The sequence below is a fragment of the Oryctolagus cuniculus genome, chromosome X (assembly GCF_964237555.1).
Source record: "Oryctolagus cuniculus chromosome X, mOryCun1.1, whole genome shotgun sequence".
Taxonomy (NCBI): domain Eukaryota; kingdom Metazoa; phylum Chordata; class Mammalia; order Lagomorpha; family Leporidae; genus Oryctolagus; species Oryctolagus cuniculus.
The window spans coordinates 108,304,730-108,323,332 of NC_091453.1; the positions used below are offsets into that span (position 1 = coordinate 108,304,730).

The following is an 18,603-nucleotide window of genomic DNA, read 5'->3' on the forward strand; positions in this document are numbered from 1 at the left end:
AGAAATGAAGAACGATCTAAAATCAATCATCTAATCTTCTACCTTAGGAAACTAGAAAAAGACAAGTTAAATATTACTTTAATATGCATATACCTTTCTTATGAAACTAAACATACTCTTCCCATGCAATCCAGCAATCACGCTCCTTGGCATTTACCAAATGAAATGAAAACTAACATCCACACAAAACCTGCACATGGGTTTTTATGACACCTTTATTCATAATTGCAAAAATTTGGAAGCAACAAAGATGTCCTTCAGTAGGCAAATGGACAAATACATTGTGGTACATCCAGACAATGGAATATTATTCAATGCTAAAAGGAAATGAGTTTCAAGCCATGAAAACACATGAAGGAAACCTAGTTGCACAGTACTAAGTGAAAGAGCCAATCTGAAAAGGCTATGTACTATATCACTTCAACTATGTGGTATTCTGGAAATGGAAAAACTGTGGACACAGTACAAATATTAGTGGTTGCCATTATTTAGCCAGGAGGGAGGGATGAATAGGTGGAGGACAAAGGAGGTTTAGGGCAGAGAAATTATTCTATATGATACTACCATGATGGCTGTTGATACATTTGTCAAAACCCATAGAATATACACCATCAAGAGTGAGACCAAAACTGTACAGTGCAGATGATAATGATGTGTCAATACAGGTTCACTAATTATGACAAATGTCCCACTTTAGTGAGGGAGGTTGACAGCAGGGGTAGGGTGGGGGAGAATGTGTTTCTGTAGCTACAGGGAGAATATGGAAACTCCCTACTTTCCTCTCAACTTTGCTGTGGACCTAAAATCACTCTAAATAAAGTTTATTAATTAAAAAATGAAGATATAGGAGAAAAAAACCTAGGCTAAATTTGATTATTTATGGTTTAAGGCACATTTTTCAAGGTCAAAAACATAAAAGCCATTTAACAATGTTTAATAAGAACATTTCCATTAATTCAGCAAGCATTTATTGAGTACCTTCTATGTTCCAGATTTATAACTATGGTACAAAATTACATAATTCCACCAATCTCTATTAGTTATATACCATATTTATGGGAACATTTGCACTTTATTCCTTTTTAAATTACTAACAGAACATAAAGCCAAGAAAATATATTATCAAAATGATTCAAAATTATAAATATGTATGTAAAATGTACAAAAAGGTTAAAAGACAATTTCAAAAAGATGTGAGCTTTCTCAGCTATCTATGGGAAGGGACTTGGGTAGAAGAAACTAAAAGAAAATTAATGGAAATAAAATCGTTGAAATTTTCAGTTATAAAAGTGGAAGAAGAGTTTTCTAAAGGGATTTCAAAGACAAGATTAATCCTCTACATAATGAATTCAAAGAAGTTGTGATTTACAAAGATGAAGAGAACTGCATTCTGAGAGTGAAAATATTTCCTGTTCCTAAAAGTAGGCTGCCTTTGGTGAGGTGCTGAGTTCAGTTCCATGCCTAACTTGAGGGTTTTTCTAAAACTATTAGGTACTGATGCAGGCTGCTGTGATCAGATTGCCTAGCCAAAGCAAAGACTGTCAATATAATAGGAAGTGTTCTGGTTAGGAGTATCTTTTAGTAGTATTGAGACATTTTCAATGTCCACATGTTTTCTGTTGCTGGCCATGCAATTATCCTGAAATGGCAGTTTTAAAACTTGAATTTTAGGAGCTGGCGCTGTGGCGCAGCAGGTTAATGCCCTGGCCTGAAGCACCGGCATCCCATATGGGCGCCAGTTCTAGTCCTGGCTGCTCGTCTTCTGATCCAGCTCTCTGCTATGGCCTGGGAAAGCAGCAGAAGGTGGCCCAGGTCCTTGAGCCCCTGCACCCACATAGGAGACCCAGAAGAAGCTCCTGGCTCCTGGCTTCAGATCGGTGCAGCTCCAGCCGTTGTGGCCATCTGGGGAGTGAACCAGCAGATGGAAGACCTCTCTCTCTGTCTCTACCCTCTCTCTATAACTCTGTCTTTCAAATAAATAAAATAAATCTTTAAAAAAAAACCTTGAATTTTAGGTAAAAAATTACCAAGACCTTTCGAACTACACATTCTTTTTTTTTTTAAAGATTTATTTATTTATTTGAAAGTTAAGAGTTATGCAGAGAGAGAAGGAGAAGAGAGAGAAAGAGAGAGAGAGGTCTTCCATCCGCTGGTTCACTCCCCAGTTGGCTGCAACAGTTGGAGCTGCACCAAGGAAGCTAGGAACCTGGAGCTTATTCTGGGTCTCCCACGCAGGTGCAGGGGCCCCGAGGACTTGGGCCATCTTCCACTGCCTTCCCAGGCCACAGCAGAGAGCTGGATTAGAAGAGGAACAGTTGGGACTAGAACTGGTGCCCATATGGGATGCCAGCACTGCAGGTGGTAGCTTTACCTGCTATGCCACAGTGCTGGCCCCTACACATTCATTTTATGTTTGTTTTTATTGCTGATTTTTTAAAAAAAGATTTATTTATTTATTTATTTATTTAAAAGGCAGAGTTACAGAGAGGCAGAGGGAGGGAGGGAGAGAAGGAGGAAGGGAAGGAGGGAGGGAGAGAAGGAGAAAGGGAAGGAGGGAGGACGAGAGACAGAGTCTTCCATCCACTAGTTTACTCCCCAGATAGCTGCAACTGCCAGAGCTGGGCCGATCCAAAGCCAGGAGCTTCTTCTTGGTCTTCCATGCAGGTGCAGGGGCTCAAGGACTTGAGCCATCATTCCACTGCTTTTCCAGGCCATAGCAGAGGGCTGGATTAGAATAGGAGCAGCTGGGATGCAAACCGGTGCCCATATGGGATGCTGGTGCTGTAGGCAGAGGCTTAGCCCACTGTGCCACAGTACCAGCCCATTGCTGATATTTTTTAAAAAAAGATTTATTTTATTTATGTGAAAGGCTGGGTGACACAGACAGGGGCAGAGTCAGTGAAAGAGTTCTTCCATCCACTGGTTCACTCCCCAATGGATGCAATGGCTGGGGCTGGGCCAGGCCAAGGCCAGAAGCCTAGCAATTCATCCAGGTTTCCCACATGGGTGGCAGAGGCCCAAGCACTTGGGTCATCTTCTGTTGTATCAGCATGGAGCTGCACTGGAAGCAGAGCAGGCAGGACTCAAACCAGCACTCCAATATGGGATGCCAGTGTTGTAAGCAGTGGCTTCATCTGCTGTATCACAATACCAGTCCCTTATTACTGATATTAATTCTTGCCATGATCATGCATATTGTGTCACTGAAGAGAAATCCAGTGCACAGGAACTTGGATTCCCAGCATTCCAAGTAATATTTATCTTTTCTATCTCTTCAAGTGCTTGGGGTATTTTTCATCAGACAGGTATTATTTTTAACAATCACAGCACCTAAAGAAGATGCTACAAGTGAAGATGATTTGTAGATAGCAAACTGTATAGAAAAAGGGACAAATTGGCCGGCGCTACGGCTCAATAGGCTAATCCTCCGCCTGCGGTGCTGGCACACCGGGTTCTAGTCCAGGCCGCGGCACCGGATTCTGTCCCGGTTGCTCCTCTTCCAGGCCAGCTCTCTGCTGTGGTCCAGGAGTGCAGTGGAAGATGACCCAGGTCCTTGGGCCCTGCACCTGCATGGGAGACCAGGAGGAAGCACCTGGCTCCTGGCTTTGAATCAGCACAGTGTGCCGGCTGCAACGCGCCAGCCATAGTGGCCACTTGGAGGGTGAAGCAACAGAAAAAGGAAGACCTTTCTCTCTGTCTCTCTCTCTCTCACTGTCTAACTCTCCCTGTCAAAAAAAAGGGGGGGGGGGCAAATTAACTATCTGCCACACGGTGGAAGAAATCCTTGGTTTGGGTCAGTACCAAGGACAGCATCTTGAGGTGTAGTCTGGTTGACTAGCACACAGTTTACTCTGTAAATGAAGTGACTCTCATAGATGGACAGTTACTTATATCTGCTCTAGTTTGCATGTTTGTCCTGTAGCAGTCCACATGGCCCAACACAAACTGGTGACATTTCATTTGTTTCCTTTTGCACTGCAGGCCAGTGATTATATATACTTATTATGTTTTACATGTCATATGGAGATACACAGGCAAGAAAAGGGCAGAGATCTGGGAGAATTGTTAGAAGCATGTTCTCCAGTATAAATATGAAAATATTTTCCCTCTGAGAAAATGAGGAGAGACTGCTCTGTCTCGGTGGGTGGGGTAAGGGCATGCTGATGAGCAGCTATGCAGACCTGTAGCCCAGTGGGAGTAGATAATAATTATTTTAGTTTGGACCTGTTAACTAAGCAAAAAAAAAAAAAAGTAATCACCTATAATGCTACTGAGAAGACCTTACCTATAAAATGTATTTCCCACTCTCTGAATTGAGGGTTTTTGTCATTTTAATGAGGACACCAAGTCTTTCCTTTCACAGACTTAATATTAATTGGGCCCATTTCTGAAGTTAGAGTCCTTTGTACATTGCCAGAACACTGAAAAGTTCAATATTACCTTTTAATAGTATGTTTGAGCAGGCGAATCCATCCGTCCTGATACTAAAGAGCATAGTACAGTGAAAATATTCCCATCCTGCCATCATTAGTCCTCGGCTTCTCCTTCTGGACTCTTTTCTATGTGTGAAAATGTTTCTCTTTATGAGGATTGCCCCTCAGATGTGAAGGCGGCCAGTTCATCAAGGAAATATGACAGTGTGAAGGCAGCTGTGAACTCCTTCCAGAAGAGCCACTAAGAGCAAAATCTCAGCTATGTTTCTGTACAACAAAAGATCAAGAGGATTTTGTGCCATTAAAAATATTAATGCCTAGGTTTCTTCAGTGGTACAGTGGCACAAGTGGTACAAGTGATACAAAACAAAGCAACAGAAGTAAATTCAGGGAGTCAGCCATCCTTACAAAGCTTCATTGCAGGAGATGCTAAAAAATGTTATAAAATTATAGAAGGGAGAATGCAAAATTATCCCCAAGGCTCATAAAAAATGTTTGAGCTGAGTGATTCACAAAGGAAAAAAGTAAAAAAGAACAAAGAGTGAGAAGAAAGAGGGAGATGATATAAGTATGAGCCACTGGGATGGCTGCAAGCTGATTCAGGCAAAATCTCAAGTGAGTTCCCTGACCTCACAATGCCTTGCCTTTTCCTTGCTTCATTATCTCCACTCAAAGCAGGCTTCTGCCAGCATGGATGTACCTGGTGGTACTTCATTGTTTCCCTTCTGAGATCTTTATGTTCCACTCTCAAACACAGAATTCTTACTTGCCCTTACCACAACGAGGCTCCCTTTGCTTTTCCTCCTGGGACCTTTCATCTCAGAGTGAGGAAATCTCACCCAGTCCATTAATTGCTTCTTGGCTAACAGATTTCATTGCCAACTTATTAGACCCCTTATTCCTTCAGGCTTACCTGGCCAATCCCCAACTGATGATCACTGACTTAACTTTCTTTGCTCCTTATCTGGGCCATAGTGAACTCAAACGTGTCTTGGAAGTTGCAGAACTAGGCAGCAAGACCGACACAGATTCATGTGGGCCCTTGACAACCTCTCACTGATTTCTTTATTCCATACTGCCCACAGCATTTTTACCAGATTTGTTCCTCTTTCCTCCTGGTCTCATTTGTAAATCACTCTGTCATTAACAGATGACCACTCTCTTGCTATAGGGAGAAGCCTGGGCTACACCTACACTTATGCTTTCTGTTTCCCTGCTCTTGTCTCAGAGGAAGAGGGCTCTCCCTTGTAGAAAACAAACTCCACCCAGATATGGATCTTCCCCCTCTTTTCCAGGATTCCATTTGCGTAATTACCTATAAGTACACTTTCATTTTCTAGCACCTTTAACTTTATCCTCTTGGTCACTGTGCACTTACTCCCCATGTAGGATCTCTGTATTTAATGTGTTTTACTATGTGAATTAACGGTAAAACTAGTATTCAAACAGTACTTTATACTTTGTCTGTGTGGGTGCAAACTGTTGAAATTTTTCCTTAGTATATACAAAGTTGATCTTCTGTATATAAAGATAATTAAAAATGAATCTTAGTGAAGAATGGGATGGGAGAGGGAGTAGGAGATGGAATGGTTTGCAGATGGGAGGGTGGTTATGGGGGGAAAACTGCTATAATCTAAAAGTTGTACTTTTGAAATTTATATTTACTAAATAAAAGTTTAAAAAAAACTTTATCTTCTTGATGAACTCCTCTTTTATTGATCAACAACAAAAACTTAATTTTAAAATTGTTATCAATTCTAGTCTCCACTTATATAATACCTTTATTTCCTTTTGCTTAGTACCCAGCTTTTTGACCTGTACATCTTATTTTGGTCCATTTTCTCTTCTTAATGTCATACTGCCTGTCCTCTACCTGTATCAATTTACTAAATTGGCTTCTCTTCAATGCTATTTCTTTCAATTCCTATTTTCTTTGTATGATTTGATAATATTGGTTACTGCCTACTTCCATAAAATCCCTTGGTTTCCACAGCCTAATTCTCTTCCAGTTTTCTAGCTTCCAACACTGCTCTTTGTCTAAATCCTCTAAAATCCCTCTTCTTTCCTTGATGGGTAGCCCCCAAAAGTTCTGTATTTATCCCTTTGCCCTTCTGTCTTTCACTTGTCTTTCACACTCATTTATTCATATTCTCGAGGATTCAGCCTATATTTCTATACTACTCTCTTTTATTCCTTCTAATTTCTTCAGCTCTGACTGGAATACAAATCCTTTCTGCCTATGTCCTAACTACCTATTAGGTGAAGCTGATCTCATCATATTTTGCAAGTCAGTCCTACCCATCAGTCCATTTCTGTCAGTTTTACTGTTATGAGTTGAACTGTATCTACCCCTTCTCCCAAAACATTATGTTCAATTTCTCATAATGTAACCTTGTTTGGAAAGAGTCTTTACAGAGGTAATCAAGTTAGGGAGGCCGGTGCCGTGGCTCACTTGGCTAATCCTCTGCCTGCGGCGCCGGCACCCCAGGTTCTAGTCCTGGTTGGGTGCCGGATTCTTTCCCGGTTGTTCCTCTTCCAGTCCAGCTCTCTGCTATGGCCTGGGAAGGCAGTGGAAGATGGCCCAAGTGCTTGGGCCCCTGCATACACATGGGAGACCAGGAGGAAGCACCTGGTTCCTGGCTTCGGATCGGCACAGCGCCAGCCATAGTGGCCATTTTGGGGGTGAACCAACGGAAGGAAGACCTTTCTCTCTGTCTCTCTCTCTCTCTCTCACTGTCTAACTCTGCCTGTCAAAAAAAAAAAAAAAGTTAGGGCGAGATTAAGGTTGGTCCTGATTATCACTTACACAAAGGCAAAAACTGGAAACAGAGACAGACACACACATCCAGAGAACGCTATGTGAAAATGAAGGCAGAGATTGAGGTGATTCATCCACAAGCCAAGGCGCATCAAACACTGCTGGCAAATGACCAGAGGCTGGCTGGGAAGGAGGCATGGAAAAGATTCTTCTTACAGCCCTCAGAAGGATCCAGCCCTGCTGACCCCTTGATCTCAGATTTCTAGCCTCCAGTACAAAGACAATACATTTCTGTCTGTTGAGCCCCCTGGTTTGTGGTACTTTGTAATGGCATGCTTAGTGAATTGATGCAATCAGTCCCCCAGACTAGAAAACCTAAGACTCATTCCTTTTATTCATCATCTAAATCCAATCTGTCACTAAAGACTTTTTGTTATTCCTATACAATGATTCACAGTATCTTTAATTTCATATTCCTCATTGCCTCCCTTTCATGTACCATGTTTTTCCCAGTTCCTACTGCCTTCCCTCTAGTATCAACCTCCACCACTTCACATCTCTATTCCTAAAAATCTCTGACTGGTATCTCTTAATCCAAAATTATCTTCTAAAATGTATAATTTGTATTTCTCTCATCATATTAGTGCCATGGGCAAGCTATGCTTATTGTGTCATACTGTCTACCATGATCAACTGAAGGTTGTTATTCGTGTTTCCCTGTAATTTGGAGCCAGTCTTTTATCCTCCTATAAACATCATGCTTATTTCACTCTTTCAGCCCTAAACCCTTCCACCCCTCTCCTCCACCAAGATGCTTTCTCATCTTTCTTCCTCTCACCCAAACCTGTTCATCTTGTAAGGCCTTGATCAGTTTTCACTGTGACTACTCTGGCCCATACTGATATCTCTTGCTCTTGGTGCATTCTAATCATTATCTTCTGGGTTAACACAAAGTGATATTTCTTATATTTTATGTGGAGTCACATATATTTACATTTTTATTTTTATCAGTTTATGGGACACAGTACTTAATTGTTTAAACCTTTTAAAAATATTTATTTATTTATTTATTTATTTATTTATTTGAAAGGCAGAGTTACAGAGAAAGAGGGAGAGATGCACACAGAGAGAGGGACCTTCCATCTGCTAGTTCACTCCCCAAATGGCTGCAACAGTTAGGGCTGGGCCAGGCCAATGACAGGAGCCTGGAACTCCATCAGGGTCTTCCACATGGGTGGCAGGGGTTCAGGTATTTGGGCATCTTCTGCTGCTTCTCCAGATGCATTAGCAGGGAGCTGGATTGGAAGTGGAGCAGCTGGAATTTGAACCGGCACCCATATGGGATGCTAGTGTTGCAGGCAGTGGCTTAACCCTTGTACCACAACACTGGCCCTTGATTAAACTTTTAAAGGGGGATAGTGGGAATCAGAAGGAGACTGGATACTAAGGAAGGAGAAAATTTTGGCTCGAATGATGGAAGAGATTAGTCTAAGTCAATGTTTCCTAAAAGTGTTCCCTCAAACACCAGCATCTGAATCACTTAGGATGCCAACAAAATGCATAATTCCTAAACTTCATCACAGACTTGCAAGGTCAGACTCGGTATCCTAGAAACCTGAATTTTTAAAGGTAATCCAAAAGCTCTTTTGTTATACTAATTCTGAGAACCACTAGTTTAAGTGAAGAAGGGAGAAGATGGATGTTGAAAGGGAGCAATTTTTCTTAAGTTTACTGGGTACCTGTACTTTTCATTATGGCTAACAACAGTATGAAGTAATTTCACAATCCTAATTTACTCTTCAACACACTGCTTTGAGCACAGCAGACCTTTCTTCTATGGCAAGAGTATTTCAAGTACTGTATCACAAATATGGGCTGGCTAACAGAGTATCTCCAAGAACAGAAATTTTGTAGCACTCAAGAAAAAGTAACTGTAGCTGCTAGTCTGGTTTTACTTTCTTGGGAAATAAAATTCAACCAGAAACATGCTACTGGCTCCTAGAATTCAAGTTTGGTAGCACAGACAGAGGAAATAACAACTCTGAGATCCAGTTGCTTACATTTTTAATTGGAAAACCAAATGGTAGTGAAAAAATGGAGCTGATTTAGATAAAAACTGCAGACTCTCTCACTGGCTCACCGTGAGCAGGATTTCTGCAGTTGAGTACTACAGAAGCAAGATAACAGAATTAGATACGATCAAGAGAAAGAAAAATGCGCAAAAGTCCTTGAATTAAAATGAATTGAAACCTTCTGGGAGAAAAGCTATTTGGTAAGCTCCATTAAGTCTATTGTAGATAGCTTTATTTGACAAAGCAGCATCCTGGCATGTGGAACAGGAAAGAAAATAGCTCTAAGATGATCTGTCAGGGAGTTTCCAGTCTCTAAACGAATAAGATTCTGTGCAGTAGCCAATACAGCTTTTAACTCAAAAGAGATACAGAAGCAAAATGCAATTATATAACCCTAGTAAGTGCATTCAATCTGAATCTCCCACACACCCTTCTCTTCCCCCAATAACTCCTCAAATGCAGCAATTCATCAAGTGGATGCTCAAACTTATGGTTGCATTTATTTCATGGTATCACTGGATAAACACTGTATACAATACTGTAGAGGCTGACGTGGAGGTAATCATAGAAGTTAAAAGATTAATCAGCTATAAAACATCCTAGCTAAGCACTTAAATAATTTGAATGGCTCAATTGTTATTAAACTCTTTTGTATGTTTTGGCTACTAGTTTTTAGTATTTATTTGCAGTAATTAGTTCACTTCTGCAAATGGTGACTGCTGATTACAAAGCACTTATCCAATATAGACAGCCATTTGTATGTTTAAGGATCTAATATATGGGTAAAATAGAGAAAATTCAGATGTAACAGCTGAATGAATGCCTTTAGAAAAAAGTCTGACTGGAGAATTTTCTTTCCTTACTAGTTTCTGTTCAAGGAGTAAGGTTCTAACAGCACTCAAGTGGGTGTAGAACTACTGACATCAATACACAGGTACTGGAACCAGGAAATTCAGATTTGAATCATAATTCCCCCCTCCAACACACACACACACACACACACACACACACACACATGACAATAGATCACTAAATCTCCAATGTTTAGCACTGTGCTTGGTAGACAATAATTAATAAATGAAGGGATTAGATAATTTAGCCATTACAAATCCCTTGTCTTACAAGTGTGGGAACTGAGGCTCAGTGGGGAAGAAGCTCCTTCTAGGTTAAGGAAGACATAGATGGAACCAGAACTTGTGTCTTTTAACTTTAGGTTCACTGTACCTTCTCACAATCAAGCTTCTAAGTTTGTCTGGAACAGTTTGCCTACAAATACTGGTCTTCTGGCTATTGTATTCTCTCTCATTGCATACTCCCATCCAAGATAGTTTATTATGAAATTGAAGGCTAGGGTGTTGTCCTGTTGTTCGAAAATTTGCCTTATAGGACCCACAGGGATCCACACTGTGGCCTGTCTCAAAGTAATGTCCTGACTATACTAGATAAGAGCAAAAGTCTTTACCAAGACAACTGTTTGTGGACTCTTGCTTGGTTCCCAATACACCCCAAGTAATCACAATGGAAGGCAACAGATAAGCAGACTGTCCCATGTTGCAGATATTACCCATTAGTGGGCAGATTTTCTTCCAATTGTGTTTTTTTACAGACATATTTAATTTTATCAAAATATTTTATGATGTCTCTTTGTAGATCTTCACCACAAATCATATAACCAAATTCTTTTTTTTTTAATTATTATCTACTTATTTGAGAGGCAGGGAGGGGGAGGGAATGAAAGAGGAGAGAGAGAGGATAGACACAGAGATTTTCCATAATTTATTTTGCTATATATATTTGTGTTAAAATTAAAATCTTAAACATGTTATTAATTTTAAGGTACTAGTGATGTAGGGATCTAGCCATCTTTCCTTAAAGGTTGGTTAGTTACCTATTTATGCTTATGCTTTCTTATGGTTTCTATTACAAAAAGTATTAATGAGTACAAACCAAATATAGAAAAATGCTACATAAAAACTCAGTACTTCTTGGAAAAATAAGTCCACTTAAAATATTTTTTAATTTGAAAGGCAGAGAGACATACAGAAGGATGGAGCCAGACAGAGAGATATTCTACTAGTTTACTCCCCAACTACCCAAAATAGCCAGGGCTGAATCAGACTAAAGACAAGAGCTGGGAACTCAGTCCAGGTCTCCCATGGTGTGGCAGGGTACAAACTACTTGATCTATTACCTGCTTCCTCCCAAAGTGTACAACAGTAGGAAGTTGGAATTGGATATGGAGCTAGACTCAAACCCAGCCACCCCAACATGGGATGTCACTATCCCAAGCAATGTCTTAACCACTGTACTAAATGCCAGTCTTGAAAGTATACTTTTAATTAGGCACTTTGAGGTAAGATGGGGATAAATGAAGACCACAGACAATCCTATGGCCACAGTGCTGATACTCAGTCAGTGTGTACGTGTATGACCTCATCAATTACTGCTAGCTGGTACCCAGTCTGATGATTTATGACCATTCCTTACTGGGTGTGAAAGATCTGAAAATACCACCCCGTAACTATATGCTTATTAAATAAATCAAGGCAGAATCACCTTTACCTGATTCCTCAGTTTCTTTCGTTTCTGTCGTTTCTTCTATTTCATCATCAGACATTTCCATTTCTTCTTCTCGCCTAATTCCCATTAATTCATCATTGTGAATGTTGCGAATTTCCTAAGGTGAAAAGTTATGTTAGTTAGGCAGAAGCATTGAAAATGTTAAGGAAATGAACAGTGCTAGGGGTACAATAGAGCAGCTTTTTTATGGCACATTCAAAAAACCCCTCAGAGTACATTTAAGGCAAAGGAAAAGGGCATGTTGAGACTGACACAGTTTCACTGGAAAAAGCAGACTTGGATACATTCTGTTTTGCATTAATCTTTCTTTCCAGATGCACAGTTCTGGAAGTCTATGATTTTTGTATCCTTCCCAAACTAGAAAGTTCTGATCAGGAAATATCCCCTACCCTTTATGTGGACTACTTAGACTTTCCCTTAAGGGTTCTGCCATTTTTACCTTCCCATGTCAGACCATTTAATTTTGCTTCTTGCTCTTCTTTCCCCTGTCCTCTTATAGTTTTACTCAAGAGAGTTCTTAATCATTTGTTTTGCAGTTTTACAAGTTATGGAAAAATGAGCTATCATTGGCAAACTGCTAACAAATCAACCCTCCCATGGATAACAGCTGTAATCTTTGGACAACACACACAAACCCAAAACAAAGTCCATAATTGCTCAGTGGCATTAGAGAGTGAACAAAGGTAGGTATATTCTGAAGAGGAGCTGACTTGTGGAAGAAGAGAACAGCATTGGGACAGTCTCTCAGTATTTAAAGGGCCTGTTGGTCTGAGGGCAGACCAGAGTTAGCTTCTATAGAATGTTTAAAGTTCTAACAGAAAACCTATAGTTTTTTTTACGGCCTAAAGAATTTGAAGAGATAATTCAGGGCAGCCACAGCCACTGGAAAGTGAGGCGGGATCCCAGAAAGGAAAACACACATGCACATGCACATACATGCACATGCACACGCACATGCACAGAGAGAGAGAGAGGGAGAAAGAGAGGGAGAGGGAGAGGGAGAGGGAGAGGGAGAGGGAGAGGGAGAGGGAGAGGGAGAGGGAGAGGGAGAGGGAGAGAAATTAAAATTCTATGTGTAAGATCTATTTAAATTTCTGCATAACCCCTGAACTATAAAAGCACAGGGCATATTTCAAACAGCACAGTTAGGGCTAAAATAACTAACGAAGCTTTCAGCTGCTATCCAAGAGATAGAATTTTCATATTGAATTCAACCAAGAGAACTGATAATTAAAGCAAAAAGAAAACACAGAAACACAGTCAACATTCTCTGGAGGAACAAAACAGAATCTAGGGTCTTCACAACAAAATATTCAGAAAATATTAGTACTCTTCAAAAAGTCCAAAATTACTTGACATACAAAGAATTAGGATGACATGACCAATTTCCAAGAGAAAAGAGAACAGAGGCCAATTTTGAAATGATCTAGATGTATAATAAACAGAGAAGGAATTAAAATATCTATTGTAACTCTGCTCATGATTTAAAAAAATATGCTCATTATGAATGAAAAGATAGGAAACCTTAGCAGAGTAACAGAAACTTTTAAAATGAGTCAAAGGTTCTTTTGTCTGGGAATAAAAAGAATCAAAGAAGTTGCTATTCTTCAGCTGCTATATCCCCATCTTTTTATTCATTATGAGCATATTTGCTTTATATCATAAGCATAATTACAATAGCTGCTTTAATTCCCTGTTTGCTAAGTAATACATCTGGGTAATTTTAAATCTGAAAAACACAGAATCTCAACATATGAAATAAAAATAATTGGAAAAAAATAATTGAATGAGCCTAAAAATAGAATAGAGGTGACATAATAAAGAGAGAACTTAAAGACAAATATATTCAATACAAATATATTCAATCTGAAAAACAAAGAGAAATGTATGTTCAAACAAAACAGAGCCTCAGGGACTTGGACTGCAAACAAAGGTGTAACATATATATATAAATAGAATCCCAGAGAGCAGAGAGAGAATAATTTTAAAAGGTTCAAAGAAATAATGGTTAACCATTTCTCAAATTTGATGAAAGGCATCAATCTACACATTTTAAAGAGCTCAGAGAACCCATAGCAGGATATCTGTGAAAAAAAAAAATCTCTAGGAATATCATTGGTCAAACTGCAGAAAACTAAAGATAAAAAGAAATTCTTGGAATATGCAGAGAAAAACAATACATCATATAGAGAATAACAATTTGAAAGGTACTACCTCTTTCAGAAACAATAAAGGCCAGAAGCCAGTGGGACAATATCTTTAAAGTTCAAGACAAAATAAAAATATCCATTCACTCAGAATTCTATAGTTAGAGAAAAACATCTTTCAAGAATGAAGAGGGGGTGGCGCTATGGTGTAGTTGGTTAGGCCTCAGCCTGCGGTGCGGGTATCACATGTCAGCGCTAGTTGGTGTTCCAACTGCTCCTCCTCTGATCCAGCTCTCTGCTATGGCCTAGGAAAGCAGTGAAGGATGGCCCAACTCCTTGGGCCCCTGCACCCACGTGGGAGACCTGGAAGAAGCTACTGGCTCCTGACTTCACATCCAGCTCCAGATGTTGTGGACATTTGGGGAGTGAACCAGTGAATGGAAGATCTGTCTCTCTGTCTCTCCCTCTCTGTCTGTAACTCTGCCTCTCAAATAAATAAATAAATCTTTAAAAACAATGAAGATGAGAGAAATACATTTTCAGACAAAAGTAAATGCAAGAATTCTTAACCAATAGACTTGCTCTGTAAGAAAGGCTAAATAAAGAAGGTTCTTCAGGCTGAAGGAAAGTGCTACTAGATGTAAACACATATCTTCAGGAAGGCATGAGGAACACTGGAGATTATCACAATCACACTGGAAAATCCAGTTTAAAAATTAAGCTTGAGAACTGAGAACTGTGTACTTTGAAGCAGCTTGCAATTATTCAGGGGCTACTTGATGCCTGTCAGAGTCTCCTTAGCACTGAGCTGAGAATTCCTTGTCTAGGTTTAGCCCCTACTGGGCAGTCATAAAGGACACAGTCTAAGCTGTCTGGTGAAAATTGCCTCCATTTAGAGGGATTACAATTTCATACAGATTTCTTTTTAAAAAAATTTTATTAACTTATTTTTACTTATTTGAAAGGCAGAAAGATAGAGACAGAGATGAATCTTCCACTCACTGGTTCACTGCTCAAGTGTCCGTAACACCTAGTGCTAGGCCAGGCCAAAGCCAGGAGTCCAGAATTCCATAGGGTCTCTTCCCTGGATGGCAGGGACTGAAGTATTTGAGCCATCACCTGCTGTCTTCCAGGGTGTGCATTAGAGGAAACTGGAACTGGAAGCAGAGCTGGCACTGGAACCCAGGTACTCCAATATGGGATTTGGTTATCTCAGATTGCTTTCTTAATCATTAATGCTATAGTTAGTAACTATCTCAACTAATATCCTCCTTTTCTGTTTCATTTATCAGGAAAAATAATGCTTTCTTTCTCAATTTAAATTTTTATTGAAGTAAATAAAAGGCCCTTTAAAAATGTGAGCCATTCAATATCATCATTGATAGTTAAGAAGTAATATAAAAAATCAGACTCTAACATAGCATCTTCCACGTGCTACAGGGACATTACTTAAAATAGAAGAAAATAATGACTTGCTTGAGAAAAATGAACTTTAAAGGGCCATGTCAAGATAGAGAGATTTGCTATGTCTTATTCTGATTCACTGTAGAGAATAATAAAGAAATTTCTCATTTCTCTGAATTTATTCTGTCTCAAGAATCTGGGTTTCAGTTATCATCAGAGCTGTTATTGGAAAGGTGATTATGATGTTTGACAATGGCAAATTTGAATATCATACAACTTACTGCGTAAGAAGAAGTCGTGACTTTCTAGTTGCCTAACAAAAATGTAGACTGTCAAGGAAATAAGCAGAGAACACTTCTCAATTCACCGACATATCACTTAACTCCAGGAAAGTCACTGTGCTTCTCAAAAGAGTAAATTGTGTTCCTTCTACAGGAGAATCCCAGGGCAGAGAGATGTGAGAGCTACAACATGTCCTGTAGCTGTTCAGCATCTACAAAGCATCTTTTCTGCTCCTAGCTGGGTAAGCAAGCATAATCTCTTCTTAGCTATATAAAAAAGTTCAATAAGTATGTGTTATAGTTTATCTAGAGGTCTTTCACATCTTCAAAAATCCCTAGAAACATAACAGATCTATGGGCAAATGTTATCTGAATGTCTCAAAATACTTCAGGAACATGAATTGCTTTAGCTAATAATGAGATAAGGGGAAGAAAAGGTAAGGAGACGGTTACTCTAAGTTGTTCAGTCAGTCAGGCGAAATAGTAGAGCTCAGAGTCCTCTACCCACTACCCAATCCTTCTTAGATCCAAAAACAAACAAACAAAACTAAGGAACTAAGGCTTAGATCATTATTCTCTATAAAGAGCCAATACTATGTCAGATGAATGGGATAAAGGCCAAAGAGAACACCAGAAGTGGAGTGCCACACAATAGTATATGTGGAGCATTTAGTAAATCATAGCACTCCTGGGCAAAGTGAGTGAGATTTTCATTCTTTGAAAACTTTATCATTAAAATACAGAGTATCTGAGGTATCCTCTTCTCCATTCCCCAGCTGGATCAGAAAAGAGCTACTGTGAGAAGAACCCCAACAAATACCTTTAGAGTGAAAGGTTAAAAGGCAGCATATGCAAGACGATGTTAGAACCTTTGTGGGGAGATGGAGTTAAAAGATCAGTTTGGGGAGAGTGTTGTGACACACAGTTAAGATGTCGCTTGGGTCCTGCACATACCATACTGGAGGGGGCTTGGGTTCAAGTCTCCTTTATACTTCTAATCCAGCTTCCTGCTAATGCACACCCTAGGAGGCAGAAGATGATGGCTCAAGTACCTGGGTCCCTGCCACCCACATAGGAGACCCTGATGGAGTTCTAGGCTCTAGCTTCAGCTTGCCCAGTCCTAGAAGTTGTGAACATTTGTGGAGTGAATCAGTGGATGGCAGATCTCTGTCTCTATCTCTGTTGTGCTGCCTTTTAAAATTAAATAAGTAGGGGCCAGCAATGTGGTATAGCTGCATCCCAAATGGGCTACTCTACTTCCAATCCAGCTTCCTGCTAATATGCCTGTGAAAACAGTGGAGCATGGTCCAATTCCTTGGGCCCTTGCACCCAAGTGGGAGACCTGGATGAAGATCCTGGCTCCTGGATACAGCATGGCCCAGCCCTGGCCATTTTGGCCATTTGGGGAGTGAACCAGCAGGATGGAAGATCTCTTTCTCTGACTCTGACTCTCCTTATATGTAATTCCAACTTTCAAATAAATAAATCTTTCAAACAAAAATAAAAATTAAAAAATAAAATGTGCCATAAACTTTTAAAATGATAAGTTTATTTTACTGCAAAACTTAAAAAAAAACTATCCATGTGCTTTTCATAATAGACATTTTCCATGAACTTTCTGAAGACATTTCATACCTGAGGAATATACTGTGTTTAGCTTGGACCTAGGTATAGGCAGGGAAAGGACTCTGGGTCACTGAAGTACAGAGAGCAAGGGAAACAGCTACTTCCTAGATTTGTCCTATTTCCCTGACATTTGGATCCAGTGCTGGAACCAAAGGAGGGACAATGGTGTGCAAAAGCAATGTTCAACACCTTGCACTTGAAAATCTCTACCTGAAGCTGACTGGGTCATGTCACTATAAACTACATCTGAAGAGGTAAGACAGTCCTAAAGCTTTGATACCACTTTCTTGGCTTACTGTAGATTTTTGGTATTTTTCATTTCAATAATGAGCTGTTAATAATTTCTGAAACACATTATGATGACTTTCAGTCTGTTCGAAGGAATTTTTTTTCCCTGAGGCTTAGAAACTTACCCAGCACTCCACAATGGAGGACAAAGAACTTTCAGATAGAATAAAACTAAAGCCTGAGATGGAGGGAAATGCATGAAAAACAATCACTTTTGTACCAGCAAACATTTTTGATTTATTATAAAGTAAGCAAATCATAAATCATTACACATTAATTACCTAACCATAGATTCACACAAATTTATGTGGACTTAAATTCATTTTATTCACGTTTTATGACAGAAACATGACTGCTAGAAAAGCAAATTTCCTTATTAAATGTATAACAAGATTCTACGTACCCAGACTTTCAACATTAACAGGAAACTTGGGGGCAAAGGGTTAGAGGAGGCAATGGGAAGGAGCAGAGGAGAGGGAGCTAGCTTCCATACTTACGTAGAAATTTGATTTTGAGATATCATTTAATACAATGAAGCAAAGTACAACACAGGATCTTTGTTAATCAATGTCTATTGTATGATACACAATGGCAATACAATTAGGTTGATCTAAATTGGGTTATTATGTTTTTTGATGATGAATAGCCAATAGCTAGTGTTAGTGCAAATGGATCCTAAAACAAGGGTATGTGGATGACTTGAATATATATTTCTAAACAGTTCTTCAGAGTTTGGAATGGTAGGCTAGCCAATCTAGAGACAAAGTTCTTTCAGCAATCATTTCATTTTGCAAGAAGTCTAGCAATTATCCAGTCCCCTTTCCTCTGGCCCAATGCTATAAAAGTTCATGCTAGGCAGCATGCAGAGGGGTATGGCTATGGCTCTAGTTTTCATATGTCATCTAAGTTTTAGTCTTTAATTTAGGCCAGCTTCACAGAAACACCTAGGTTTTAAAGGATTCTGTAGAAAATGTGTGCAACACACAGAAGTACCAGTAAAATGACTGTAGATAC

The 18,603-nt window shown here is 39.6% G+C and overlaps 1 protein-coding gene across 50 annotated transcripts in view; it reads right to left on the bottom strand.

Annotated features, from left to right (window-relative positions):
* The window catches only part of ENOX2 (ecto-NOX disulfide-thiol exchanger 2), a 315,538-nt gene that overhangs the window by 18,250 nt on the left and 278,685 nt on the right, over positions 1-18,603 (bottom strand). For 35 of the 50 annotated variants that reach the window (XM_017349914.3, XM_070066476.1, XM_070066484.1 and 32 more), the window contains one exon: positions 11,820-11,940. In XM_017349914.3, the coding sequence (XP_017205403.1) occupies positions 11,820-11,940 (121 nt within the window). The remainder of the gene's footprint in view (positions 1-11,819; positions 11,941-18,603) is intronic. The other 15 variants (XM_070066497.1, XM_070066506.1, XM_070066504.1 and 12 more) reach the window with 1 other exon arrangement.